This window comes from Ciconia boyciana, chromosome 31, assembly GCF_034638445.1.
Source record: "Ciconia boyciana chromosome 31, ASM3463844v1, whole genome shotgun sequence".
In the NCBI taxonomy this organism is placed as follows: Eukaryota; Metazoa; Chordata; class Aves; order Ciconiiformes; family Ciconiidae; genus Ciconia; species Ciconia boyciana.
The window spans coordinates 61,853-87,812 of record NC_132964.1 but is presented as its reverse complement, the minus strand read 5'-3'; the positions used below and the strand labels follow the sequence as shown (position 1 = coordinate 87,812).

Sequence of the window (25,960 nt, the reverse complement as noted above, 5' to 3'; positions counted from 1 at the left end):
ACGGCACTGTCACTGCCATCGGCACTGGCACTGTCACGACACAGTCACCGGCACTGTCATTGTCATGGCACTGGCACCGCGCTGGCACTGCCGCCGGCACTGTCACCGCCACAGCGCTGTCACCAGCACTGCCACTGTCACCGGCACTGCCACTGTCACCACCGCAGCACTGGCACCAGCACTGCCACGGCACTGCCACCGCCGCTCTCACGGCACAGTTGCCACGGCGGCCGCTGCGCTGTGCTGCCTCTCTCCCTGCTGCCACCACCGGCACTGCCACCGCTGCTGTCACTCTCACCCGTGGGGACCCACGGCGGCCCCCGGGTCCCTCTCGCCGGGGCCCTGAGGCTTCGGGGTCCCTGCAGCGGGGGGGGGGGTGCGCAGGGGCGGGGGCGCGGACGGGGCAGGTGGGGGACGCGTGTCCCCACGACCCCCGTGTCCCCACGACCCCCGTGTCCGTCCCGTCCCCCCCCGCCGTGGTCCCCGCAGGGGCGGGGCCCATCCCGGCGGGGGCGTGTCCACAGGAGCGGGGGCGTGTCCCGCGGCAGAGGAGGGCGGAGCCCCGCCGCGAGGGGGCGGTCCCGGGGCGGGGGCGGGGGCGGGGCCTGGCGGGGGCGGGGCCGGCGCGGCGCTTCCCGCGGCAAAAGTGCGGCGGGCGCCAACTTCGGGCAAACTTTCCCCGCGCGCCGCCGGCACCGGCACCCCCGGACCCGGGACCCCCCGCACCCCCGGCACTCCCCGCCATGCCCCGCCGCGGCTGACACCGCCGCCATGTACTCCCCGTACTGCCTCACCCAGGTACGGCCGGGAGCGGGGGGTCCGGTAACGGGGGGCGTCCGGTAACGACGGGTCTGTAAAGGGGGAGTCCGGTCCCGGGGGCCCGGTCCCGGCTTTGCTGCGCGCCGCGAACGGCTGCGCCCCCCAGAATGGGGGTGCAGTGGGTGGGGGTGCGACCCCCCTCCCCGGTTGCCGGTACCGGGCGGGCGGCGACTCCGCTTCCTTCGCGGGCACCGGGGCCCCGGGTGAGCGCCGGCGCCCGCTCTCCCGGTACGCGGCTGCCGGGGGGGGGTTGCTGGTCTGATTCGGGGCTGCTGCCGCCTCCGGCCGGTGCCCGCGGCGCTGCGTCCCGGAGCGGCCCCGGCCGGTCGCCCGGTGCGGGGGGCCCCGGTTGTGCCCAGCTCGGCGGCAGCCCGGTGCGGGGGGACTCGGTCCGGAGTGGGGAAGCCCCCAGGGACCCCCCGGCCTGGTGCTGCCAAAAAGCCCCTTCCCGGTCACCCACGGGGAACCGGGGGGTGTGGGGTGTTTGCCCCACGGGAGGTGTTGCCCACGGGGCCCCCGTGGGATGGAGCAGCCGGTGACCGCGGGGTGTTTTGTGCCTGTGGGCACCGCCGAAACGGGCTGAAACCCGGCCCCGGCGGGCCTGTGGCCCCGGGGTCCACGGGAGGGTGGCCGGGGGGCTCCGTGGGGCCGGGCGATGGTGAGGCCCCCGCGGGGGCGCCGAGGCCGGGGGACGCCTCGTCTTGGGGGATTCTTGGGGTGTCGCGGGGAGCCGTGGGGAGGGAGTCGCTGCGGGGGGCCTGTGGGGTCCGTGGGGAGGGGCGACATCGGGCGCTCGGTGGGGGCACGTCTCGGGGGCTGTGGCCCGGGGGTCCCTATGGGGGTTCCTGTGGGGGTCCCTGCCCTCCCCGGCTGCCCCGGGGTCCCCCTGGGCTCCCGCCGTGGTTGCTCGGGTGGCCCAGCCCCCCGCCGGGCGTTGCTGCTCCCCCCCCCTTGCCCTTTTCTCCCGCTTTTCGGGGCGGTTTTGGCGGCCGGTTGCATCTGGGCGGGCGGCCAGCGGCGCTTCTCGCAGCTTCGGCGCCCGCCCCGCACACGCGTGTGCACGCGCCAGCAACATGCCATTGCACATGCGTGTGCCCCTGCCTGCACACGCCAGCAACGCGCCTGTGAGCCCGCCTGCCTGTGCCAGCACACGCACTTGTGCTCCCTCTTGCACACACAGTTGCATACGCATGTGCTCCTGCATGCACACACACAGTCACACGATGCACACGTATGCGCTCGCTGGTGCGTGTACACAATTGCAGGCTGCACGCGTGTGCACACCCCCCTGCGCACCCGCCGTCTCGCACTGTGCACACACATGCGTGCACACACGTATGCATGGCAGCCTCACGGGCCCAGTCCTGGGGGTGCCAACGTGTGTCTGTGCGCTGGCACCACATGCTCACACGCGTGTGCTCCCCTCTCACCCCCCTTTCCCTTTCGAGCTGTTTCTGGGTGGTTTTGGGCCGGTGCCACTGTCCTCCCCCCCCCCCCCCCCCCCCGCCCCGGCGCAGGGCCAGGCCCCCAGCACGCGCAGGATCCGGCTGCTGTGTCCAGCCGTGGGCATGGATAGCAGCGCGCATAGCGGCACCTATAGCGGCACGTATAGTGGCATGTATAGCGGCACCTATAGCAGCACGTATAGTGGCAGCTCCTGCTGCCGGGCCCTGTGGCCAAGCAGGCACGGGCTGTACGTCGTCTGCCGCTGGAGCAGCATCAGCCCCTGTCCCCTACAGTCCCCATCCCCTATAGCCGGTATAACCTATAGCCGGTGTAACCGGCAGCAGCTCCTCTCTACGTGCCGTAACCCGCAGCCTCCGCGGTGAAACCCTGCAGCTGCACGCGTGGCCCCAGCCCCCACCGTGGTGCAGCCCCCAGCCCCCCCAGCCCAGCACCGGGCTCCAGCCATCAGTGCCGTGGCCACTCACTGGGCCAGGGTCCCCCTGTGTCCCCCCAGGTTCCCCCAGCTGCCCAGAGCTGCCCCCTGCCCCGGGCTGGACCGCGGGGGACGTAGCACAGCCTGGGAGCGACGTGGGTCACTGTCACCCTCACTGTCACGACATCACCGATACTGTCACCACCTGAGTGACCCCTGGGGTGGAGTGGGGGCACCCACGGAGCCCCCGGCTGCACAAAATGCCCCCGTGGCCATTTCCTCTCCAAAGCATAGGGGAAAATACATAGCCTTTGCCGTCCCCACACAGCCCCCCCATGCCCACACAGCCCAGCCCCTGTCCCCACACAGCGCCCCCCCCCCCCCCCCGATATCCGCAGAGCTTCTGTGGGGGGAGGCAGCCCAACACGCACCATAGGGGATGTGGGGGCTGCCTGTGCCCAGCCCCTATGGCCCCCGCCCCGGGGGGTGTGGGGTGACGGCCGCTGCAACACGTGCATCACCAATCCTTATAGCAGTGTGGTATAGGCGGGTGCAGCGCCGGGTGCTGTGCTCAATGCCACGTCCAGTATAGGGTGCAGGGTGCGGTGCAAGGCAGTGCCATGGCCAGTGCAGGGTGCAGTGCAGCGGTGCTGGTGACAGTGGGGTGTAATGCACCGCATGCCGTGGGTGCGATGTGCACATCACGGCACATAATGTAATGCACGTTTGGGGGTTCAGTGCGGCACGTGCTGAGGCACACACCGTGCACGTGCCATGTACAGGATACATATGTGACACGTATGTGATAGGCAGCGCACTGCGTGCCGGGGCAGCGGACTGCAGCCGAGGGCACGCTGCTGAGCGGGGTGCCCGGGGAGGACGTGGTGTCAGGGGATGTCGTGTGGCGCAGGTTTGGGATGTGCCCCAGTGCCTGCAGCACGGCACAGCCCGGCATGGCACGGCACCGCTGTGGGGCCCGTTGCCGCAGGCTGCGGCGGTGCCCATCGCCGCAGGGTACCCCCAGTGCCGCGTGGTGTGCCCTGCACCCGCAGCCGTTACCTTTGGCCCCGCTGGTGCCAGCACCCGCAGAGGGTGCGGAGCCGGCTCGGGGGGGACGGGAGGGACATGAGGTGCCCCAACACCCCCCAAAGTGTGGGCCTCCCCCCAGCGCCCCCCCAGCCTGCAGCTGGCCCCTATGGCGCCTATAGTGCCCAGCGAGTACCAGGGCAGTGCACGGGGGACCTATAGGCTATAGGGGCTGGGGCGTGCAAAGGGCTACGGGTGCCCGACGGGCCCAACGGGAGGGTGGGGTTCACACGTGTGTAACGGTGGGGACGTGCACACGTATGTAATGGGGTACAGGTGTACGTGACGGGGAGAGAGGATGCACGTGTGTGTCACGGGGACTGGGTGCACATGTATGTAATGAGGGTGCATGTGCATGTGCCATGCGTGCACCGTGTGCGCGATGCGTGTGCAGGCGATGTGCACACGTGGCAGCTGCGCCTGCACACTCTGTGCGCATCTCCCTGTGCAGCGTGTGTGCAACATGTGTGCACGGAGCCTCTGCATACGGGTGCACTCCCACACCACCCCTGTTGCATCCCTGGTGTGCAGGGTGTACCAGGTGTGCAACACACGCGCAAGGGGCAGTGCACGCGTGTGCGTGCCTGTGCCGGCGCGCGAGGCATGGGCAAGGGCCCCGTGCCCCACGCGTGGCCATGCGGGGCCGCGCCGCCGGCTGATGCAATCAGTGCGGGGGAGGCACCGCCCCCCCCCGCCACGTGCGAGGCCGTGCGAGGCGCCCGGGGCCGTGCGAGGCGGGGACGGGCGACACGCGTGGGTGCCACACCGGGGGGTTGCACGTGCGTGGCGTGCGCTGCCTGCGCGTGGTGTGTTCGCGCGCCGTTGTGCCGTGCGTCTGTGTGGCGTGCACGCTGCCTGAGCGTGCGAGGAGCCGCGTGCATGGTGTGCAGGCCCTGCACACACATGGCGAGATGTGTGCATGCGCTTCGGTGTCTGCGCCGCCGCACCCCTGTGTTGCGGCACTCGTGGCTTTGCTGATCCCCCTCCCCGTGTCCCTCCATGTCCCCCCCGTGTCCCCCGGCCGCGGGGCTGCGCCGGCGACATCAATAATGGAGGAGCCCTTGGCCGGGCCGGGGGGGCCCTGAATTATTGATGGGCCACAAAAAGCTTTCTTGGACGCGGCAGCACCGTGGGGCCCCCCCGGCCCGGCCTGGCAGGAGGCCACGGGGGGGGGCCGGGATGCCTGGGTCTGCTCTGGGGAGGGAGCGGGGCTGGGGGGGGCAGCCCTAATGCCTGGGTCCCCTCCCTGGCTGGCGGAGGGAGGCACGCCCAGACGCCTGGGTCCACTGGTGCCAAACCGCGTCGGCCCCGCACGCTGCGGCACCGCCTCGAGCTGCTGCGGCGCATCCCGCCCCCCGGCGCCCGTGACCCCCCCAGCCCCCAGCGTGGCCCGTACGCCTGGGTCCCCTCCCCGGCTCTGCCGTGTGGGGAAGGGGGGGGGGGGGCAGATGTCCGGGTTCCCCTCGAGCAGCCCGGACGCCTGGGTCCTCCACGTGGCTGCGGGCAGGGGAGCAGGCAGGCGGCTTCCTCCGCACAGCCCGGACGCCTGGGTCCCCCCCCGGACACCTGGGTCTCCCCGGGTGCCCGAGCCCCCTGCCAGGACCATCCGGCACATTCTCCCCAAGGCCGCCAGGATGCCTGGGTCCCCCCCCGGGTGCCTGGGTCCCCCCCCGGGTGCCTGGGTCCCGGCAGTTCCCGGCCTGGTGCCGGGGTCCCTCATGTCTGCCCCCCCCTCCCCGCCCGGGGGTCCAGGACACCCCTCGTTCGCCCCCCCCCTTGGCCGCCCCCCTACACGGGAGGGTCTTGGCAGCGGCGTCAGGGGCCGCTGGGGGGATTTTTGGCGGCAATTCCGGCTGTTTCGGGCTGTTTTCTCTCGCGGCGAAGCCGAGGGCCAGGGGGAGCTGGCAGCGGCACGGGAGGGCGGGCGCTGCCGGGGCGGGGGGGCCGGGGGGGGGTTGTTTTTTTTCTTTTTTTCCTTCTTTTCTGTTTTTTCTGGGCTTTTCCCTCCCGATCCGGCGCCGCCCCCCCCCGCCGCCGCGCTGGCGCTTTGCCGGGCGCTCGCAGCTGCGGACGCGGCGACGTGGCTTCGCCCAAGACTGCGGCTCAATGCGGGGCCGGCGCAGCCAATGGCAGCCCGGCGGCACCGGGGCCGGACCCCACCTCAGCGTGGACCCCGGTGTCCGGAGGGGGGACCCCGGTGTCCGGGAGGGGACCCCGGCCTCGGGGAGGGACCCCGATCTCTGGGCAGACCCCGGTGGCGGAGTCTCTAGACCCTTCCACGCTAGCCCCAGCTTCCCCGCGGAGGGGCAGGGAGGGGACCCAGGCGTTTGGGAGGGGACCCAGGCGTTTGGGAGGGGACCCAGGCGTTCGGGCGGACCCAGGCATCTGGGCGGCGTGGGCCTGACCTGGCGGCCCTTTGTCTTCGCTGGGGCTGCAGGGGGACCCAGGCGTTCGGGCCACTGACCCTCTCCCTTCTGCCAGTGCCCTCCCCGAGGCACGGAGGGGACCCAGGCGTTCGGGAGGGGACCCAGGTGTCCGGGTGGGCCCGGGCGGCTGGGAGCCCTCCCCGTGCCCAAGTGGGTGCTGGTGGGCCCGGATGCCTGGGTCCTCTGCAGCCAGCTGGGAGGGGAGGGGGCTGTGGGGCGGAAGGGGCCTGGATGCCTGGTGCCCCCCCCGTCCCTGTGGGCTGCTCGGCTGGGGCTGCCGTGAGCAGAGCTGTCACGTGCGACTGCGACCTCTTGTGCGAATCGTGACCCCTCGTGCGAAGCCCTCGGAGGGGGGCAGGACCCTCCGGGTGCCCCCTCTTCCCGCACACACCTCCCCTCCCCCCCGCCCCGTGCCAGTGCCGCCGCGTCCCATTCCATGGGTTTTGCAAAGCAAAGCGGGGCAAGAAAGGGGTGGGGGCCGGGGAGCGATGCCGTGCGTGGCCCCCCCCCTCCCCGCCGCGGTTTTGGGGTGAAAGCCGTGAGGTTTGGGGCTGGGGAGGTGCGGGGGCACCGATGCGTGGGAGCCTTCACCCGGCCCCGCCGCCGAAACGCCCAAATTTTGGGTTTTTCTTCTTCGCACAGAGGGAATTAATTACGGGGGGGGGGGATGGTGGTGGTGGTTGGCTCCAAGCGCCGCGTCGGGGATTTGGGGGCAGAAACGGAGGTTTTGGGCCGTTCCGCGCTGGGGCCGCCACGGGGCCAGGGAAAGCGGCCAAAATCCGGGGCCTTCCCCCTGCCGGGGTGTGTCGGGGGGGGCCGGACCCCCGGGACGGGCCCGTCGTGCGAGCCCGGCCCCAGCGTCCTCGCTCGACCTCCCCCCCGCACGGGGCTTTTGCACGAGGGTTTGCACGAGGGTTTGCACGAGGGTTTGCACGAGGGGTGGCAGCCGGGGCGCGCGATGGCCCCCGGCGCGGCTTCGGCCGCAGACCCCCGTGTTTTGGCGAAGCCCCCGTGGCCGCGGCTGCCCCGGGGCTCTGCCCCGCCCCGCCCCGCCGGGGCACACGCGGGGCACACGCGCGGGGCACACGCACGGGGCTCGCAGGGCACACGCGCGGCCCCGCCGGAGCGCGCCCCCGCCCGCGCCCCCGCCCGCGCCCCCGCCCGCTCCGTCCCGCGGCCCCGGCCCCCCCCCCCCCGTGTCCCGGCCCCGAACTCCGCCACCGCCCCCCGGCCCCGCCCCCGGCCCGGCCAATGGGGCGGCCGCTCCCCGCGCGCTGCGCCCCATTGGCTACCGCCGCGCCGGTCCCGGTGCCAAAAGGGGCCGCGGCGGCTCCGCGCGCTCCGCGCCCGGCGGCGGCGGCGGCGGCTCCGGCTGCGGCTCCGCGGCGGCACCGGGACCCCGGACCGGGACCCCCGACAGGGACCCCCGGGACCCGCGCTGTCCCGGCAGCTGGGACACCCCTCCCCCCCCCTTCTCCCGGTAACCGGGACCCCAGGTACCTGAGCCCCCCCGCAGTGTCCGCCCCCCCGGACCCGCCCCCCGGTAGCCCTCGTTGACCCCTTTTCCCCCCGGTAGCGGCCCCCGTCCCCGTCTGTCGCCCCTGGTTCTGCCCCGCCGGGGCCCGACTGGCAGCCGCCCACGGCCGGGATGAGCCGCCGCGATGGTACGGACGGGGACGGGACGGGATGGGACCGGCGGCTCCGGGGACGGGGATCGGGGACAGGCGCTGGTGGCACCGGGGACCGCGACGGGGACCGGGATGGGGACGGGGAGCGACGGCACCGGCGGGCAGGGATAGGGGACGGGGACCAGTGGTGCTGGCAGCGGGTACAGGGGACGAGGGGTGGCACCGGGGACTGATGGGGACGGGGATGGTGATCGGTGCCACCGGGGATGGGGCTGGCAGCAGGGACCGGCTCTGGGGACGGGGACCAGGCGGGCGGCTTGGCGACGTGCCCCGGGCAGCCGAGCCCCGACGGCAGCGGGAGCGTCACCGGGAGCTGGACGGGGACCGACAGCGCTGGGGCTGGGCCGGTCCAGGGGACGAGGACCGGGCTGTGGCGACACCGGGGGTGGGGACGGGACCGAGACAGGGTCTGAACGGGGACCTGGAGCTTGAGCGGGGCCGGGGACGTGGGGCTGAGCCGTGCCCGGGCTGGGGACACGGGAGCACCGCGGGGCCGCGCTCGCAGCGGGGCCGGGAGCTGGCGCGTCCCCGCCGCCAGCTGGGCACCAGGAGCCCGGCAGGTCCCCGGGCCGGGGCGGCCCCGGTCCCCCGTCCCCGCAGGGCCGTTCCCGGGGCCGGATCCTGCATCCCCGGTCCCCAGCGATGCCCAGGGCTGCTGAGCCGAGCATCCCCAGGGGCTGGGACGGGGCCGTGCCCGGGGATGGCCCCCTGCACAGGAGCGGGGTGCCCCCGGGAGCCCCCCGCGCAGGATGCGGCCGTGTCTGGGGGTGCTCCCCCTGCGCAGCACGGGCATCTGCCTGGGAGCTCCCTGCGCGGGATGGGGCCGTGCCCAGGGATGCTCCCGCCGTGCGGGATGGGGCCGTCCCCCCAGGAGCTCCCTGTGCAGAATGGGGGTCCCCCAGGAGCTGCCGGGGCCGCGGCTGCCCCACGGCAGCTGCCCCACTGACGCCGCCCTGCCCCACAGGATGAGTTCCACCCCTTCATCGAGGCGCTGCTGCCCCACGTCCGGGCCTTCTCCTACACCTGGTTCAACCTGCAGGCCCGCAAGCGCAAGTACTTCAAGAAGCACGAGAAGCGGATGTCGAAGGAGGAGGAGCGCGCCGTCAAGGACGAGCTGCTGGGCGAGAAGCCTGAGGTCAAGCAGAAGTGGGCCTCGCGCCTCCTGGCCAAGCTGCGCAAGGACATCCGGCCCGAGTGCCGTGAGGACTTCGTGCTCTCCGTCACCGGCAAGAAGGCGCCCTGCTGCGTCCTCTCCAACCCCGACCAGAAGGGCAAGATCCGCCGCATCGACTGCCTGCGCCAGGCCGACAAGGTCTGGCGCCTGGACCTGGTGATGGTCATCCTCTTCAAGGGCGTCCCGCTGGAGAGCACCGATGGCGAGCGCCTGGCCAAGGCACCCCAATGCGCCAGCCCGGGCCTCTGTGTCCAGCCCCACCACATCGGCGTCACCATCAAGGAGCTCGACCTCTACCTGGCCTACTTCGTCCATGCGCCCGGTGAGTGCTGCCGGTGGGGAGCGCGGGGAGCTGAGCCGGAGCCAGCAGCGCGACCGGGGGGGTAGCGAGGACGGCTGCGCATGCCAGGGCTGCGGGCGGAGGCTCCCAACTGTGCCCCCCCCCCCCCCCCCCGGCTCTGGAGGGCCCCTGGGGCCCCTGTCCCCCCTGCCATGCCCCGGGGCCACCCGCAGCCCCAGCGGGTGCCGGAGGGATCCAGCACCGGGGCTGGGCTGGGTCTGCGGCAGCCTTGAGGCGGAGGAGTGCCGGTGGTTCTGCACAGCCGCCCAGGGCCCCCCTTCAACCCATGGCCCTCCCTGGCCCCCTCCCTGCGCCCACCTGGGGTGGCCCCGGCCGGGGGTGCCGGCCCCCGCGTGCCTCGCACAAAGCCGCGCCGTGTGCCAAAGCACGCGCCGCGTGCCGTGTGCCGCGTGCCAAGCCGTGTGCCATGCGCCGTGCCAGACTGTGCACCGTGAGCCGTGCACGGAGCCGTGCCGTGCACCGAGCTGGGCGCCGGACCAAGCCCCGAGCCGTGCCATGTACCGGGCTCTGCACCGAGCACCGAGCCGTGCCGTGCACCAAGCTGTGCCGTACGCTAAGCCCCGAGCCATGCGGCGCACCATGCACTGAGCCGTGCCGTGCCATGGGACGGGCTCCCAGCGGATGCTTTTGCCCTGGCCGGGGCGTGGGCGTGCAACGGGCACCCGCCCCTCCTGCCTGCAGGGCATCAGCAGCGCACACACGTGTGCACCGAGCCGGGGTGGGGGGACATGCGTGTGCAGTGCCACAGGGGCTGCCACGGGGACACGCGTGTGCCAGCGGCACGAGGGGCAGAGCCGTGTGTGTGCGTGCACCGGGGGGGACCCCAGCCCGGAGGCCTGGTCCCATCTTTCCTGCAGTGGGGAGGTGTCATTTTGGGGCTGGAGTGAGGGATTTTGGGTCGCTTTACCGGTGCTTAGGGTCGGTTCCCGAATGCCTGGGTCCTCACTGGGGGTGCCCGGATGCCTGGGTCCCTCGTGTTCGTTGGGGGGGCGAAGGAGGGGGCAGTTTGGGGTGTGTATCCTGCCCCCCCCCCCCCGGACAAATCCCCCCCCCAGGCCCACGTGCCAAATCTGGGCATGTCCGCAGGGGGGCCCTGCAGCCGCCCACACACACACACCCCCCCACACACACCCTCCCCCCCCGCCTGGCTGGGGGGGCTCGAATCCCCAACGCAGCTCCCGCCCAGCGCTGCCAAAATGGCCCCGGTTGGCACCGTGCCCCCGTGCGCGGCATGAGGCCCCCGTGCACGGCCCCGGCCCCCGGCCCCCCCAGCATCCCCCCTCGCTCCCCTGCCGGGGGCCCTTTGGCTGCTGCGGGCCGGGGGGGGCGCAGTGCCAACCCCCCCGTGCGTAAGATGGCGGCGCCTGTTGGCACCCGAAACGCGCTGCGGCACCGCAGCCCCGCGGCGGGACCCTCCTGGGATGGGGACCCTCCCCGTGCTGGGGACCCCCGTGCCATGGTGTGCCACCCCCTGCATTAGCCCCCCATGACGGGGACTCCCCGTGCCACGGTGTGCCGTCCCCCTTGCAATAGCCCCCCCGTGCCGGGGACACCCCAACCTGCCCCTGTTCGTCTCTTGCACACGCGTGTGCCCCGGGGCCGTGCTGGTGGTGCCCCCCCCCGCCGCCCCCTGCCTGCCCGATGCGGGGTGCGCCTGGACGCCAGGGTCCCTTTCCCTGCCGGGAGCTCCAGCTCCACGCTGGGGGGTCTGTACGTCTCTATAGGGGCCTGTGGGTCTGCGGGCGCCTGCAGGGGGACCTGTAGGGTCTGCAGGTCTCTGGGGTCTCGGGGTGCAGGTGGAGCTATAGGGCTCTGTAGGGCTCTGCTGGGACCTCTCTGTGTATGGGGGTCTGTGGGGCTCCAGGTGGGTCTGTAGGGGCAGCTGTAGGGGTCCGTGTGGGTCATGGGATCCACAGGGGCTGCAGGGGTCTGTGCGGGTGACGCACGCAGCCGCTGCCAGCGCCGCCCGAACGCCTGGGTCCCCTCCTGGACGCCTGGGTCTGGGGGACGCAGGTGCGGCGGGAGGGGCCCCGCGGGGGGGTCCGGGCACAGCTGCCCAACAGCACCTGAACCCCCCGCCGGGGCTGGGGACACGGGGACACCGTGGGGCTGCCATGGGGCCGGGGACCTGTAGGGACGTGGAGACCCACTGGGTCTGGCCTGGGGCTTGGGGGAGAAGCTGAGGCACGGGGGAGGTCTGCGGGGTGGGGGTCCTGAGAGCCCCCCAGGCATCCGGCCCCCCTGCTCTCGGGACCTGGCGTCGGGGGCTGCCCCGAGCCTGGGGGCTGCAGGAGGACCCGGGCGTCCGGGCAGGCGGTGGGGGTGGAGCGGCACGCGTCCGCCACGCGACCCCCCTGCAGAGGTCGCGACCCAGCACGTGCCCTGCTGACCCCTGACCCCGCGGGGTGACGCGGCGGGGCCAAAACGGGGGAGGGGACCTGTCCTCCTGCCCCTCCCCTGCCTGGATGCCTGGGTCCCCCGGACAGGGTGGGTGGGGGGAGCCCTGTGGCCCTGTGGGGAGTGTGGGGGTGCTGGGGGGACCCAGGCGTCGGGGATGGGGGGGTGCAGGGGGGATGGGACTCCCAGATGTCTGGGGTGGGGGTGCTGGGGGGACCCAGGTGTCCGGGGCAGATGGGGGTTGCCGCTGGGGGGGACACCCAGGCATGTGGGGAGGTGCTGGGGGGGACCCAGGCGTCCGGGCACCCCCCCACTTGCTGCAGACAATGGCTGCTTTGTTGGCGCTGCCCGTTGGCGGGGGGCCAGCGCATTCCTGGCCCCCGGCCCGGCCCCACGGCGGCCCCCGGCCCCCCCCCCGCCCCCCCGGCCCGGCCCCCTGCCAGCCCTGGGGCCCCCCCCCGGCTCCCCTGTGGCTGCTGCATCCCCCCCCATCGCCCGGCCAAGGAGCACCCGGATGCCTGGGTCCCCTCGGGGGTGTGGGGTGGGGGCACCCAGATGCCTGGGTCCCGTATGGGGCGGGGGGCACCCGGACACCTGGGTGTCCCGGAGGACGGGGGCTGCGGGCGCTGCCCGGACGCAGCCGGGATCCCGGCGGACGTTCACCTCGAACGACCCCGCGGGAACAAGGGGCCCTTCAGTGCTGGGACCCAGGCGTCCGGGGCTGCCCCTCCCCCAGGGTGGGACAGGGACCCCGGCATCTGGGGGGGGACCCCGGCGTCCGGGGGGGACCCCGGCGTCCGGGCCTGACCCTGTCTCTCCCGCAGACTCTGGACAATCTGACAGTTCAAACCCCCAGGGAGATGCGGACATCAAACCACTGCCCAACGGTGAGCTCCCAGTGCCTCCAGTGCCACCCCCGTGGTCCCCTGGGCCCCACCAGTGCTCCCAGTGCCACCTCCTAGTGCTCCCGGTGCCCCCCAGTGCCCTCTGTCCCCATAGCGTCCCTGCCCCGTGTGTCCCTGTCCCCAGTCCCAGTGCCCGCCCCCCCCAGCGCGGTGTCCCCCCATGTCCCCCATGTGCCGTGTCCCCAGGGCACCTGACCTTCCAGGACTGCTTCGTGACGTCGGGTGTCTGGAACGTGACGGAGCTGGTGAGGGTGTCCCAGAGTAAGTGGGGACATGGGGGGGACATGGGGGGACAGGGGCAGGGGGAGGGATGGGATGTGGGGGACGGGGGACATGGGAACACAGGGGTGTTGTGGGAATGGGGGGAGGCGGGGGTGTGGGACATGGAGACATGAGGGACACGGGGGGTGGCTCGGGGGGATCCCGTGTGGGCCCCCCCCGTCCCCCGTGTCCCCCAGCCCCTGTGGCGACGGCATCGGGCCCCAACTTCTCGCTGGCCGACCTGGAGAGCCCGGGGGGCTACTACAACATCAGCCCCGTCGCCCTTGGCCGCCGGCCCCTGGGGCCCCCTGCCGCCAGGTACCCCAGGACCCCCCGGGACCCCCCATAACCCCATGGGATCCCCCCATAACCCCCTGCCCCCCCCGGGATCCCCAATAACCCCCTTGGCCTCCCTGGAACCCCCGTAAGTGCCCAATAACCCCCTGGGACACCCCCAGGACCTCCATAACTCCCTGGGACCCCCATAAGCCCCTGGGACCCCCCTGGGATACCCTATACCCCCCAAGCTGGACACCCTCCGGGACTCCCGTAACGTCCCTGTGTCCCCAGTGGGGGGTGGTGCTCCAGTTCTTGGGGGGTGACACTGCTTGGAAGGGGGAGGGGGTGCGATGCCCCATCCCTGGGGAGGTGACACTCCTGTCCCCGGAGGTGACACCCCTGTCCCCACAGCGGCCCGAAGCGCCCCAAGGCGCTGGACGAGGGGGACCTGGAGGGTCCTGGGGACGACGTCTTCTACCCTGGTCCGGGGCGGTCCCCAGGCCCCGGCAGCAGGCAGGGGCCCTGGGGGGGGGACGTTGACACCGGTGGGTGACACGGGGGGCATGTGGACATGGCACAGGGCACAGGTGGAGGGCACAGGGGTTCCTGGGAGCGGATGTGGACGTGGGGGGGTGACGAGAGATCATGGGGAGGGACACTGGGGGGGAACATGGGGTGTAAAGGCCAAAGGGGGCTGGGGGATGCAGGGGGCTGGGGGGCTACGGGGTGCAGGGTGTCAGTGGGGACTGTGGGGGTGCCCTGAGAGCTGGGGGGGGGCCGGTATGTGCCGGGAGGCCTGGGGAGGGACACTGGGGTCTGGGAGAAGTCTGGGGGCTCCCCAGGGTGCCGGGGGATGCTGGGGTCCGGGTGCCCCCCGGACCCCCCCCGGCCCCCCCAGGCCCAGCAGCGCTGAAGAAGTCGGGGAAGTTGGATTTCTGCAGCGCCCTGTCGGGGCACGGGGCCGCCCCCGTATGGCCTTCGGCCACCACCCCCTGCCCGTCCTGGCCGGCATCCGCCCCGGTGAGACCCCACCCCCCGGGACCCCTGTTCCCCCTGGGCACCCCTGCCTTCCCCTGGGACCCCCGGCCCCCACACTGCCTCACCCCTCGGTACCCCATGCCACCCCCCCCCCGCCCCAGCTCCCTGGGACCCCTGGTCTGGAGGGGTCGGGGTGGCCCCGCACACCTGGGTCCCGCCTGGGCACTGCTGGGTGAACACGGGGGGGGGGCTTGGGGGAGTGGGGGTCCAGACCTGGGCTGGGGCGGGGTGTCCCTGGGTCCTGTCTTCATCCCCCCCCAGACGCCTGGGCCCCGGGAGGGCTCCGGACCCCGGGTCCTGCACCCCCGGAGGCCCGGGTCCCCCCACGCCTGGGTCCCGCGGCCGCCTGTGCTGGCGCTGAGGGTCCCTGCAGGCAGCCCGCGGGCCACGGCCTCGGCGCTGCACTTCCCGTCGGGGTCCCTCCTGCCCCAGTCGAGCCCCTACTTCGCCCACCCCACCATCCGCTACCACCACGGGCAGGACTCGCTCAAGGACTTCGTCCAGTTCGTCTGCGCCGACGGTGCCGCCCAGGGCCCCCAGGTGGGACGGGGCTGGGGACGGGGGGAGGGGGGGACAGGGGACACGGGGACACGGTGACACGGAACGTGTGGATGCGGTGACGCTGTGGGGACGCGGCGGTCGCTGCTGCCCCGACTCCGCGCTTGGGGCTCTGCGGGGCCGGGGCCGGGACCGGGCCGGGACGCTGGGACCGGTGCGGGGCCCGGCGCGGACGCTGGTCCCAGGGCAGGGCCCGGAGCGGCGCCCGGTCTCCGCGGCAACGGGCGCTCTGGGGGCGGGGCCCGTATGCAAATGAGGCGGGGGCGGAGCTCGTGCAGCGTAGTTCCCTGGAGGCGGGGCTTGTAAGCAGATTAGGCCGGGGGGGCGGGGACTGTGCAGGACAATTCCCTGGAGGTGTGACCTAAATGCAAATGAGGGCCAGGAGGTGGAGTGCGTATGCAAACGAGGCAGCGGAGGCGGTGCCGGAGTGCAAAGATGTGGGGATTTATGCGAATACTGCTACAGGGGCGGGGCCGGCATGCAAATACAGCACGGGAGGCGGAGCTTGTATGCAAACGAGCCCTGGCAGCCGCCCTGGCTGCAGCGGAGGGGCCGGGGGGGGGGTGAGGGGGTCCCCCACGCTGGGGACCCCCACCCTGGGGACCCCCCACGCGCACCTGCGCCACGTGCGAGGGCCCCCCCCGGGTGCAATGGCCCCCGTACCCCCCCGTGTCCCCTGTGCCACCCTGTGCCGCTGCCCTTCCCTCCCCGTGCCACCGCGCCGTCCCCACGCCCCCGCCCTGGGCGTCCCGGGGGTCCCGGGGTGCCGGGTGCCCGTCACCGTGTTCTCGTTGCAGCCGTGCGGGGCGCAGGGCCGGGCCGGGGGGGCTGCGGGGGCCCCCCTGGCCCGGCCCTTGCCCCTGCCCCCGCCGGAGCCCAAAGCCCCCAGCGGCCCCCAGGGCGGAGCGCCCGCGGCACCCCGTAAGTCCCAGGCACCTGCACCCCACTGCGCCCCACTGCACCCCACTGCACCCGCAGCCGGGACCTGGGCCATGGGGGGGCAGGGAGGGGTGCAGGGGGTGCAGCGATGGGGCAGAGGGGGATACAGCACTGGGGTGCGAAGGGTGCAGCAGGAGTGTGCAGGGGGGTGGAATAGTGGGGTGCAGCCGTGGGGGGGGTGCAGCAGGGGGGTGCAGGGTGCAACGATGGGTCGCAGCAGTGGGGTGCAGCAGTGGGGTGCAGGGGTGCACAGTAATGGGATGCAGCTGTGCGGTGCAGGGGGTGTAGTGGGGTGCAGTAGTGGGGTGCAGGGGTGCACAGCAGTGGGGTGCAGCAGCGGGGTGCAGTGGGCTGCAGGTGCCAGGCGGGGACCTCGGGGGCCGGTGGCACAAGTGGCAGCAGTGGCCCTGGGGCGACCCGGCAGTGGCACAGGCAGGTGCAGGACGGCACCGGTGACACGGGTGGCACCAAGGTGACCCCGGGGGAGGGGGGCAGCAGGTGGCAGGGGGTGACGGGGCTGACACGGGGGGGGTGACACGAGGTGACAGGGTGGCCCAGCCTGGCCCGGCTGCCCGTGCATCATCACCTCCTCCGCATCGTCATCGCTGTCACCGTCCCCCGTCACCGTCCCCGGGCACGTCCGCTCCGTCCCCGCCGGTGCCTCATCCACCCCATTTTCAGTTCGTTTTTCCCCCTTCTCCATTTTTTCCCCTGTTTTCCCCCATTTTCGGTGGGGGGCTGGGGGCGGGGGGGAGAGGGGGGCACACGATGCCTGGGTCCCTTGTGCTGCTGGGGGTCCAGGGCCTGGATGCCTGGGTCCCCGGCGGGGACAGGGGAGCACCCGGATCTCTCGAATTTTCCTTCTCCTGGCTCCATCCTCGAGGGGGGGCATGGGGGGGGGGGTCCCCACAGGTAAGTACGGATGGGGGGGAGCTCCCACGGGAGGGGGTACGGGTGCTGTGCGACCGGCACGGGGCACCTTGGGGTGCACGAGCACCCCCCCCCCCCGTGCAGTGGGGGGTGCACATGGGCATGTGTGTGTGCACACGCATGTGCACGTGGCCCTGGATGCGCACGCGTGGGATTACGCGTGCATGGCCTCGCACGCTCACCCGCACCGTCGTTTACATGCACGCGTGTGTGCGGCCACCCCCGGCTCCTCACACCCTATGGGGGGGGGGGGAAAAGGGGGGGGCACGTTCCCCCTCCCCCAGCTCCATGCACACGGGGGTCCTTTTGCACACTCGCATGCACACGCGCTCGCCGTGACGCCGGGGCCTCTGCGCACCTGCAGCACCGTGCCTCGCACGCCCGCACCCGCCTGTCGCAGGCGCCCGTGCGGGCCGGGCTGAGCCTGCTCTCCCCGCAGCATTCGCAGCGTCAGGCGCCGCCGCTGCCCCCCGCCTTGTCGGCCTCGGACCCCGCGACGGCAACTTTCTGACCCTCCCCCAGCAGCAGGTAGGGCCCCCGGACCCCTGGGTCCCCTCCCCACCCGTGGCTCCCCTCCCTCACGCCCGGGTTTCCTGCCAGGGCACGCCCGAACGCCCGCATCCTCCCCTGCCCCTCCCTCCCATCACGGGCTAATTAAGTGGTTAATGACCAGGGCCCAAGACCCCGCCCCCCTCGCCCCGCCCCGCCCCTGCTGCCAAACTGGGAGGCACTGGGGGGGGACTGGCCCCCCCCCCCATCATGTCTGACCCGTCTGGTTGCCGGGGGCAACGAGACATGATGTCATCACCAGGCCTTGCCGGGAACAATGGGGGGGCGGGGCCCTGCCCCCCGCACCGCCGCGGCAGCCCCCGCCCCCCCGCCATCCCCTTGGCACCGTCGTGGCACCGCGGGCTGCGGGTTGCGACCCCCAGCAGGGCGCCCCATTGGCCCCCAGCGCCGTGGCACGACGCCCGATTGGCTGCCTGCCCCGTGGCGCCGGCCCCGGATTGGCTGGCGCTGGAGCGGGCCGCAGCGCCGGCCCGGAGCCAATGAGCGAGGGGGGGGCACGGGAGGGGGGAGGGCTGGCGGCCAATGGGGGGCCTCGGCGGGCCAGTCAGGCAGTGTCTGATTGGCTGGCACTGGCGAGGCAGGAGGGGGAGGAGCCAGCGACGGATTGGCTGGCACCGGTAGGCCTTGGCAGGCTGCGGGCGCTGCGGCGGGCAGACGCGCCCCGATTGGCTGGGCTCAGTGGTGCGGTGGCTGGGCGGCCAATGGCGTGCCAGCGCCGCGCCCTGCTTGGCACGCGGGGGTGGGCGGGGCGCCCGCGTCCCCCGGCCGCCTGGGTCCGCCATGTGCCGGGCGTGAGGCCGGGGCCCGGGGCGGGGCCGCCGTCCGGACGCCCGGGGCCTGGGGACACGCGGGGCCGCGGGTGGGGCCCGGCCCCGCTTCACTCCGCCCCTCCCCCGTCCCAGCCCCGGGGAGCACTGGGGGGCGGGGCGGATGCGGGGGGGCGGTGGGGGGGGGGGGCGCCATGGGCTCGGGGTGTCCTGTCGTCGTCCCGTCGTCGTCCGTGTCCCGACCCCCCCGGCCGCTGACCGCCCCGTCTCTCCCCAGTCCTGGTTCCTCTGACGCCGCCCCCGGATGAGGAGAAACCGCCCGGAAAAAGGAGAAAAAAAGACAAAAAAAAGCCGCACCCCCCCGGCCCCCCCCGCCGCCGTCCGCCCCCGGGGGGGCCCCAACCCCCCCCGACGTGGATGAGGGTTCGGCCTCTCTGATGTGTCCCCCCTCCCCCCGGGACCCCTAACCCCCTCCCCGCTCCCCCATCCCCCCGGCACAGACAGGGTCACCCTGGGCCCCCGGGGTGTTTGGGCCCCCCCGCCCCAGCCGCAATTCGGGGACACACACACACACACACACACACACACACACACACACACACACGACACGAAGGCTCCCCGGGGGGGGCCCCACGCGTGTGCGCTCACACCGCACCCGCCCTGCACGTGCACGCGACATGTTTGCACACACCCGCGCACGCGTGGGCACGCCCGGCACCGTGCGGTCACGGGACACACGCACGCGCCTCCGCACCCCCCACGCCCCCCCCACGCCGTGCGCACGGTCACGCGCGCGCGCCCCCTGCCCCCACACACGCGTGTGCCCCGGTCACCAGCACTCGCACACGCACCGCACACGCGTGTGCCGGGGGGTCCCCTTGCTGCAGGCCAGCGAGCGGGGCCGGGGGGGCCCGAAACACCCTGAATCCCCCGAAATGCCCCTCCCCCCCGGCTTTGGGGTCCCCCCCGACCCTCCCCCCCAGCTCATTTTTTAATTAAGTGCAATTACCCCGGGCAAGGCCCCCTCCCCCTTGGGGTCAAACTCCTGCGTTTCGGGGTCCAACCCCGCTTGGGGTCAAACCCCCTCCCTCCCCGGGTTTGGGGTCAAACCCCCCCGTTTTGGGTCAGACCCCCATCTGGGGCCCATCCCCCTTTTGGGGTTAACACCCGCCCCCCCTTTTTGGTCCAATCTCCCCATTTGGGGTCAAACCACCCCATCGGGGGGCCCCCTCCCCCTCTGGGGTTGCACCCCCACGTTTAGGGTCAACCCCCTCCCCCATTTGATGCCCCCTTCCCCCAGGGTCAACCCCCTCCCTCGGGGCCAAACCTCCCATTCTGGGGTCAACCCCCCCTTTTCGGGTCCGCACCCCCCAGCTCTCCAAGTGCTTTTTGGGGAACCCCCAATTTTCCCTGATTTTGCCCATCAGGGTGTTCCCCCCCGGCAATTTTGTGTTTTTTATTATCGGTTTTGGGTAGTTTTGCTCCGGCCCCGCATTCCGGGGGTCCCTGGGTTCCCAATTCCCAACACGGGGCCCATGTCTGGGGGGAGGGGGGGAATTTGGGGGCATTTTGCTCGTTTTGGGGTTTCTGCACCTTTGGCTGATTTTGGTGTCGGGGGACGGGATGGGGCCCCCACCCCGGGCAGTTTGGGGGTCCAGCTCCCCTGGCCCCCGGGTTTTGGGGTCAGATGGACCAAAATTGCATTTGCCTTAGACCCCCCCGTGTGCCTTCCCCCTAATGGGCCCCCCAAAATGGGGACAATCATTAGGGTCCCCGTTTTGGGGACCCCCACTCTGGGGTGAACCCCCTCTTTGTGGCCCACTCCCCCCGGGTTTTTGGGACCCCTGGGACCCCCACCAGCAGTGCCCCCCCGGGGAACAGGCCCACCCCCCAATTTTTGGGCTCCCCCATTTTGGGGCCCCCGTTGGGGCCCCCACCAGCAATGGGGCCCCCAACATTTGGGGACCCCCACCAGCAATGGGCCCCTCCCCGGGCTGTGGGACCCCCCAGTTCCGGGTACCCCGGTTTCGGGACCCCGGTCCGTCCCCCCCAAGCCCTGGGTGGGGGGGGCGATGTTGGGGGGCGTCGCTCTCCGGGCCCCCCACCAGCGTTGCACATTTGGGGACCCGCAGCTCGCCCCTCACCCCCGCACGTGGCAGTGACGTCATTTCCCGTTGGGGTGGGTCGGCCCCTCCCCCCAGCCCGAGGAGAAAAGGAAAAAAAAAAAAAAACCCCCAAAGGCGCCGCCCGCGAGCGGGAAGGAGGAAAAATCCGCGGAAAAGGGGCAAAAAGACAAAAAAAGGAAATAAAGTGTCGTACCCGCCCTGCCCCGCCTCGGCCCGCGGGGGGAGGGGCGCGGGGGGGTCACGGGGGGGCTGCGTCCCCCGCGGCCGCGCCGGCAGCAGCCGCGACCCCAGATGGTCCCCACGGCAACGGGGTCCCCATAGCAACGGGGTCCCCTTAGCAACGGGGTCCCCTTAGCAACGGGGCGCCCACGACGATGGGATCCCCGCGGCCACGGCGTCACCCCAGGGCCGGTCCCCTCGCATGGGGGGGAGGGGGGGCGGCCCCCCGGGTCCTCTGCCCCGCGGAGGGGCCGCAGAGCCCCCTCCCCGAACGGGGGGTCCCTCGGGGGGACGGGACACCCCGAGGTCAGCCCCCCCCCTTCCCGGCGGGGCAGCCCCAGAACTGGCCGAATTCTCCCCAGTTCCGCGCGGGGGGGGCTAGGGGAGCAGGAGAGACCCAGGTGTCCGGGCCCCTCCCCCACTGCTTTGGGAGGCTAAAGGGCGGTGCCCACCCCCTCCCCCGGAGGGACCCAGGTGTCCCGGCCCTTCTCCCCCACCCCCACCCCCGCCGCACGCTGGGCCCTGCTGCCCCTCCCCGAGCTGGAGAGGACCCCGGTGCCCGGGAACCCCCCCGACCCCGAAGGGCCCCAGGCGTGCGGGACCCCGCCCGGCCGGTGAGATGCGGGACTGGGCAGACTGGTGGGGCTGGACGCCTGGGTCCCTTCGGGGTCGGGTGGGCCCGCGTGGGCCTGGCCCCCTGGGTCGCCCCGGCCCCAGGACCGAAGGCCAGAGCTTGGGGTGGGGGCCCCCACCCCCCCTCCACCCAAGTGAGGGACCCGGCGTGGGGCTGCCCCCCTCCCCCACCGCACGTGGCCTCACTGGAAAACGCGGCGGGGGGGGGGGGGGGGGGGGGAGCAGGCCCGGGCGTGGGGTCCCCATGGGGGAGGGGGGCAGGCCCGGGCGCGGGGTCCCGCGTTAGCCGTGACGTGGCCGTGGCTTGAGCGGATTTGGGGCATCTCGGGGCTTTCTGGCGGAGGCCGGGGCTGATCCCCGTCGGGCCCCCCCCGCTGTCCCCAGTGCTCCCAGTGCTCCCAGTGCCCCGCGGCCCGGCCCCCCCCCCTCCTCCCCCGCGGCGGCCCCGTGTCACCGCGAGGCGTCAGGTGACGGCGGGGCCGGGGGGGGGGCACCGGGCGGCGCGACCCCACTTCCCCTTTCGGGCCCATAAAGCGCGGGAGGGGACACGCGAGGGGACACGCGAGGGGACACGAGGGTGAGTGGCCCCCGGCCCCGCGGGGTCCTGCCCTGACAACCACGGGGGGAGGGGCGGCCCGGCCGCCTGGGTGCCCTTTCCATACTGGGGGGGCTGGCCTGCGCTGGAAGCCTGGGTCCCCGTTCTGCCCTGGGGGGGTGGGGGGGTGCTAGGGACCCCCCCCCAGACACCTGGGTCCCGCGGGTGAGGACCGGGGCCCCTGGCACCCCCCCGGACGCCTGGGTCCCATGGGTGGGGTCCAGGACACCTCGGAGCCCCCGGATGCCTGGGTCCCACGGGTACCGTCTGCAGATGCTGGCGCTGCTGTGGATGACGGTGACGGTGACGGTGGCGGCCGGGGGGGGCCCTGAGGGGGCGGTGCAGTTCCTGGCGGTGGGTGACTGGGGGGGCCCCTGACCCCCCTTTTGCCACCCCCCGCGAGGTGGCCACGGCAGCAGCCATGGGACGTGCGGCCACCGACCTCGGTGCCGACTTTGTCCTCGCCCTCGGGGACAACTTCTACTACAAGGGGGTGCAGGACGAGTGGGACCCCCGCTTCCAGGTATGGCCCCATGTCTCCGGGGTGGGGGCACCCTGAAATGCGAGGGGGGCAGGGGGCCATCTCTAGGGGGGTCTGCGGTGGGGGATCCCAAAATCTGTATGGGGGAGCCCCTATCTCGGGGGGACACCAAAATCTCAGGGGAGACCCCAATACCTCTCTGAGGAGAACCCGAATGTCCCCAGGGGGGTTGTGGGGAGCCTGGCTGGGTGCACTGTGCTCAGCTCCGCCTGTCCCCACACGTCCCCATCCCACGTCCCCATGTCTGTCTCTGTCCCCCCGCTCCCCCTGCCCCCCCCTGTTCCCCCCCCATCCCCCCTGGCAGGAGACCTTCGAGCGGGTGTTCACGGCCCCAGGGCTGCGGCAGCTGCCCTGGTTCGTGCTGGCCGGGAACCACGACCACGCTGGGAACGTCACCGCGCAGCTGGCGTACGGCCACCACTCCCCCCGATGGTAGGGACCCCCCCAGGACAGCCAGGACCTCTGTGCAGCTGCTCTTCCCTGGCATGGCCACCTGCCCCTGTCCCCAAGTACCCCTGGGATGTCCCCAGGGTGTCCCCAAGTGTTCCCAGGCCCCCTGGGTCCCACAGGCACTTCCTGCACTACTACCACAGCCTGTGCCTGGTGCTGGGGTGTCCCCAGGGTGTCCCCGGGGTGTCTCCAGTGTGTCCCCAAGCATCCCATGTCCCGTAGGCACTTCCTACACTACTACTACAGCCTGCGCCTGGTGCTGGGGTGTCCCCAGGCTGTCCCCAAGTCCCCCCGGGGTGTTCCCCAGGGTGTCCCCAAGCCCCCCGTGTCCCGCAGGCACTTCCCGCACTACTACTACAGCCTGCGCCTCTCCCTGCCGGGCACCAACGCCTCGGCCCGGCTGCTGGTGCTGGACACGGTGCTGCTCTGCGGTGGCGGGGACGACTTCGGGGCGGGGGGTGCCCCCAGGGGCCCCCGGGACGCGGGGGCGGCAGCAGCGCAGCTGGCCTGGCTGCGGGGACGCCTGGCTGCTGCGCGCCACGACCGCTACGTGCTAGTGGCCGGGCACTACCCGGTGTGGTCGGTGGCCGAGCACGGCCCCACCGCCTGCCTGGTGCGGCTGCTGCGGCCGCTGCTGCGGCACCACCGCGTCACCGCCTACCTCTGCGGCCACGACCACAACCTGCAGGTGAGCCCAGGATCCCGGCCTCTGGGGGACCCCCCAAAACCTGACACGGGACTCCAGTGTCTGGGGGGGCCACCCAGAACCCCCACAATGGGACCCTGGCGTTCGAGGAACTCCCCAGACACCCCCCCCCCCCCCCCCATGGGACCTTGGCATCCAGGGCACCCCCCAGAGCCCCCCACTAGACCCCGGTGTCCAGGGACCCCCCTCTGACCCCGAGGCGTCACTGTCCCCTTGACCCCCCATGGCCCCCGTTCCTGGAGCAGGGGTGGGCAGGGGCCCAGGCATCCAGGGTGGGGGGGCCCAGGAGTCCGGATTCCCAGCCCCCATCCCTGCCCCCCCAGTCCCCGTGGGGGTGGTGGGCAGGGTCCTGGCCTCTGGGGCAGAGACCCAGGCATCCGGACCCCTGAGCCCCCGTCTTTGCCCCCCAGTTCCTGGAGGAGGGGGGAGTGGGCTACGTGGTGAGCGGCGCCGGCAACTTCGTGGAGGGGTCCCAGCGCCACGGGGCGGCCGTGCCCCCCGGCTCCCTCCGTTTCTTCTTCGGGGCACCCGCCTCCCCCGGTGGCTTTGCCCACTTGCGCCTGGATGCCCATGCGGCCACCGTCACCTTCCTGGAGGCCACCGGCCGCATCCTCTACCGCGTGGCCCTGCCCCCCCGTGACCTGTGACCCTGAAGGACCCCAGGACCCATGACAGCGGGGGACGCATGGGGGCACCCGGTGGCACCCCCCGGGCACGGGGGTCCCCCATCACGGACCCCTCATGTCCCCAGGCCGCGGGGGACTCCGCGGGGGCAGCCAGCAGGACACGCCCCCCCCCCGCCCCTGCTGCTGGGTGACCCCGTGGTGCCACGGGGTGCGACACCCCGTGACCCTTGACCTGGGGGACACAGGGCGGGACCCCCGTGACCCCTGACCTCGGGCACCCCAGGGCCCTTTGGGAGCCCCCAGCCCGGACCCCCGCGGGTCCCCGGTGCCCCCCAATAAAGGGCTTCGGACGGAGACGCTGCCCCGAAACAGCCGCGTTTCGCCTCAGATCTCGGGGGGGGCGGGGCAACCCTCGGGCCACGTGGTGCCAGCGGCGACCCGGCCCCGCCCCCGCTGCCGGTTGTCGCCCAATGGGCGCAAGGGCGGGCGGAAGCGGCCGGGGCGGGGGCGGGGCCGCTTCCGGGTCAACGCGGCGGAAGCGCCGGTCGCCGGGGGAAACGCGGCGGGAGCGGAACGGGACGGGGCGGCAGGTGCGGGGGGCCGGGCAGCCGGGCTGGGGGGGGCCGGGAGGAGCCGGCGGGTCGAGCTCGCCCCCGTCCCCGTCGTGGCCCGTTGCGGGTCGGGGCCGCGCCCGCGGGGGCTCCTGGACGCCGGGCCTCGGGAGGGCCTGCGTCCCCCCCGGGTCCCCGGCCCGTGACCGGGTCCGTCGCCGTTCCCGCAGCCATGGGGCGCCGTAAGTCCAAGCGGAAGCCGCCGCCCAAGAAGAAGGTGACGGGGACGCTGGAGACGCAGTTCACCTGCCCCTTCTGCAACCACGAGAAGTCCTGCGACGTCAAGATGTGAGCGGGGCCGGGGACAGCCCGGGGGGAGGCACGGCCCGGGGGGGGCACGGCTGGGAGGGGGCCACAGCCCGGGAGGGGGCACGGCGGGGGGCCACCCGTAGCAGCCTGTCCCCTGCTGCCCCCAGGGACCGTGCCCGCAACACGGGGGTGATCTCCTGCACCGTCTGCCTGGAGGAGTTCCAGACGCCCATCACCTGTATCCTTACCGGGAGCCCCCGTCCCCCCGACCCCCCCTGGACCCTCCCTCCGCCTCCCTGTTAGTGCCTTAACATCCCCCCGAGACCTGTCGGAGCCAGTGGACGTCTACAGCGACTGGATCGATGCCTGTGAAGCTGCCAACCAGTAGCAGCTGGGGCAGCCCCTGCCCGCAGCACAGCCCCCGACCCCCGGGGGGGGTCACGTCCCTGCCCCGAGACCCGAGGCGGGGGGTCAAGTCCCTGCCGCCCCTTCGCGGCGTTTTCTTTATGTTTTCTACCTTTCTGTCCCTGGGCGCGGGGCCTCCCGCTCATGCGGGGACCCAAGACGTGTTCCCCCCCGGGGACGGGACCCCTGCTCTTGGGGTGGGTCTGGGCGAGGGGGCTCGCCTGGCCCTGCTGGGACTTGTCCCTGTCCCAGGCGCTTAACTGCCACTCGCCAGCGAGCTGCAGGGACTGCGCAGGAGCGGGGCCGCAGGGGCTGGGCGTGCGGGCGACGCGTTTTGGCAGAGCTGCCCTCGAATAAACGCCCTTGTGGGGCTGGGCCAGGGCTCCGTGTCCTTGTCACTGGCAGCACCATGGCGAGGGGCACGGGGACGTGTGGGGTCTGCGGGGACACGTGGGGACAGTTCCGTGGTGTCTGTGGGGACGGTCAGGCCTGCAGGGGGCCAGGCGATGCCAATCTAGGTGATGCGCTAACGAATCTCCTCTGGTTTCACAGCTATGCTGGGACAAATTGTCACTGTTGGCCACCAGCTCCTAAACCCGGGGACCCCGTTACTCCCCAGGGCCCTTGTTAGGGTTGACTTTGTCGTCCCAGGTGCCTGCGTGGGTAGGAGGGCCCGGGGCCAGGTGTTTCAGGGGCTCTGTGTGGGTTATCCCAGGCTCGGC

General features: G+C 72.9%; 3 protein-coding genes across 3 annotated transcripts; all 3 read left to right on the top strand.

Moving 5' to 3' along the window:
• Positions 1-639: 639 nt before the first annotated feature.
• Positions 640-18,492, top strand: NFIX (nuclear factor I X). The gene is given in 11 exon segments (XM_072848337.1): positions 640-798; positions 8,863-9,394; positions 12,655-12,717; positions 12,922-12,996; positions 13,194-13,314; positions 13,687-13,820; positions 14,174-14,239; positions 14,242-14,295; positions 14,687-14,853; positions 17,180-17,268; positions 18,355-18,492. Coding segments are annotated over 10 exon segments (1,311 nt in total). The 5' UTR covers positions 640-771; the 3' UTR covers positions 17,252-17,268; positions 18,355-18,492.
• A 3,151-nt stretch (positions 18,493-21,643) lies between these two features.
• Positions 21,644-24,369, top strand: ACP5 (acid phosphatase 5, tartrate resistant). Its single transcript, XM_072848461.1, is given in 5 exon segments — positions 21,644-22,021; positions 22,023-22,173; positions 22,496-22,623; positions 22,978-23,329; positions 23,758-24,369. Coding segments are annotated over 5 exon segments (996 nt in total). The 5' UTR covers positions 21,644-21,893; the 3' UTR covers positions 23,995-24,369.
• Positions 24,370-24,450: 81 nt separating this feature from the next.
• ELOF1 (elongation factor 1) lies at positions 24,451-25,619 on the top strand. The gene is made up of 4 exons (XM_072848462.1): positions 24,451-24,563; positions 24,755-24,872; positions 25,001-25,071; positions 25,157-25,619. Exons 2-4 carry the CDS (start codon positions 24,757-24,759, stop codon positions 25,219-25,221), a joined length of 252 nt encoding a protein of 83 aa, XP_072704563.1. The 5' UTR covers positions 24,451-24,563; positions 24,755-24,756; the 3' UTR covers positions 25,222-25,619.
• Positions 25,620-25,960: the final 341 nt, after the last annotated feature.

Excerpts from the sequence above, each read along its gene's own strand:
- ELOF1 (XM_072848462.1), top strand. The coding sequence starts at position 24,757 with ATGGGGCGCCGTAAGTCCAAGCGGAAGCCGCCGCCCAAGAAGAAGGTG. Across the intron at positions 24,873-25,000 it reads AAGTCCTGCGACGTCAAGAT|GGACCGTGCCCGCAACACGG; the intron begins GTGAGCGGGGCC and ends TGCTGCCCCCAG. Across the intron at positions 25,072-25,156 it reads GTTCCAGACGCCCATCACCT|ACCTGTCGGAGCCAGTGGAC; the intron begins GTATCCTTACCG and ends CATCCCCCCGAG.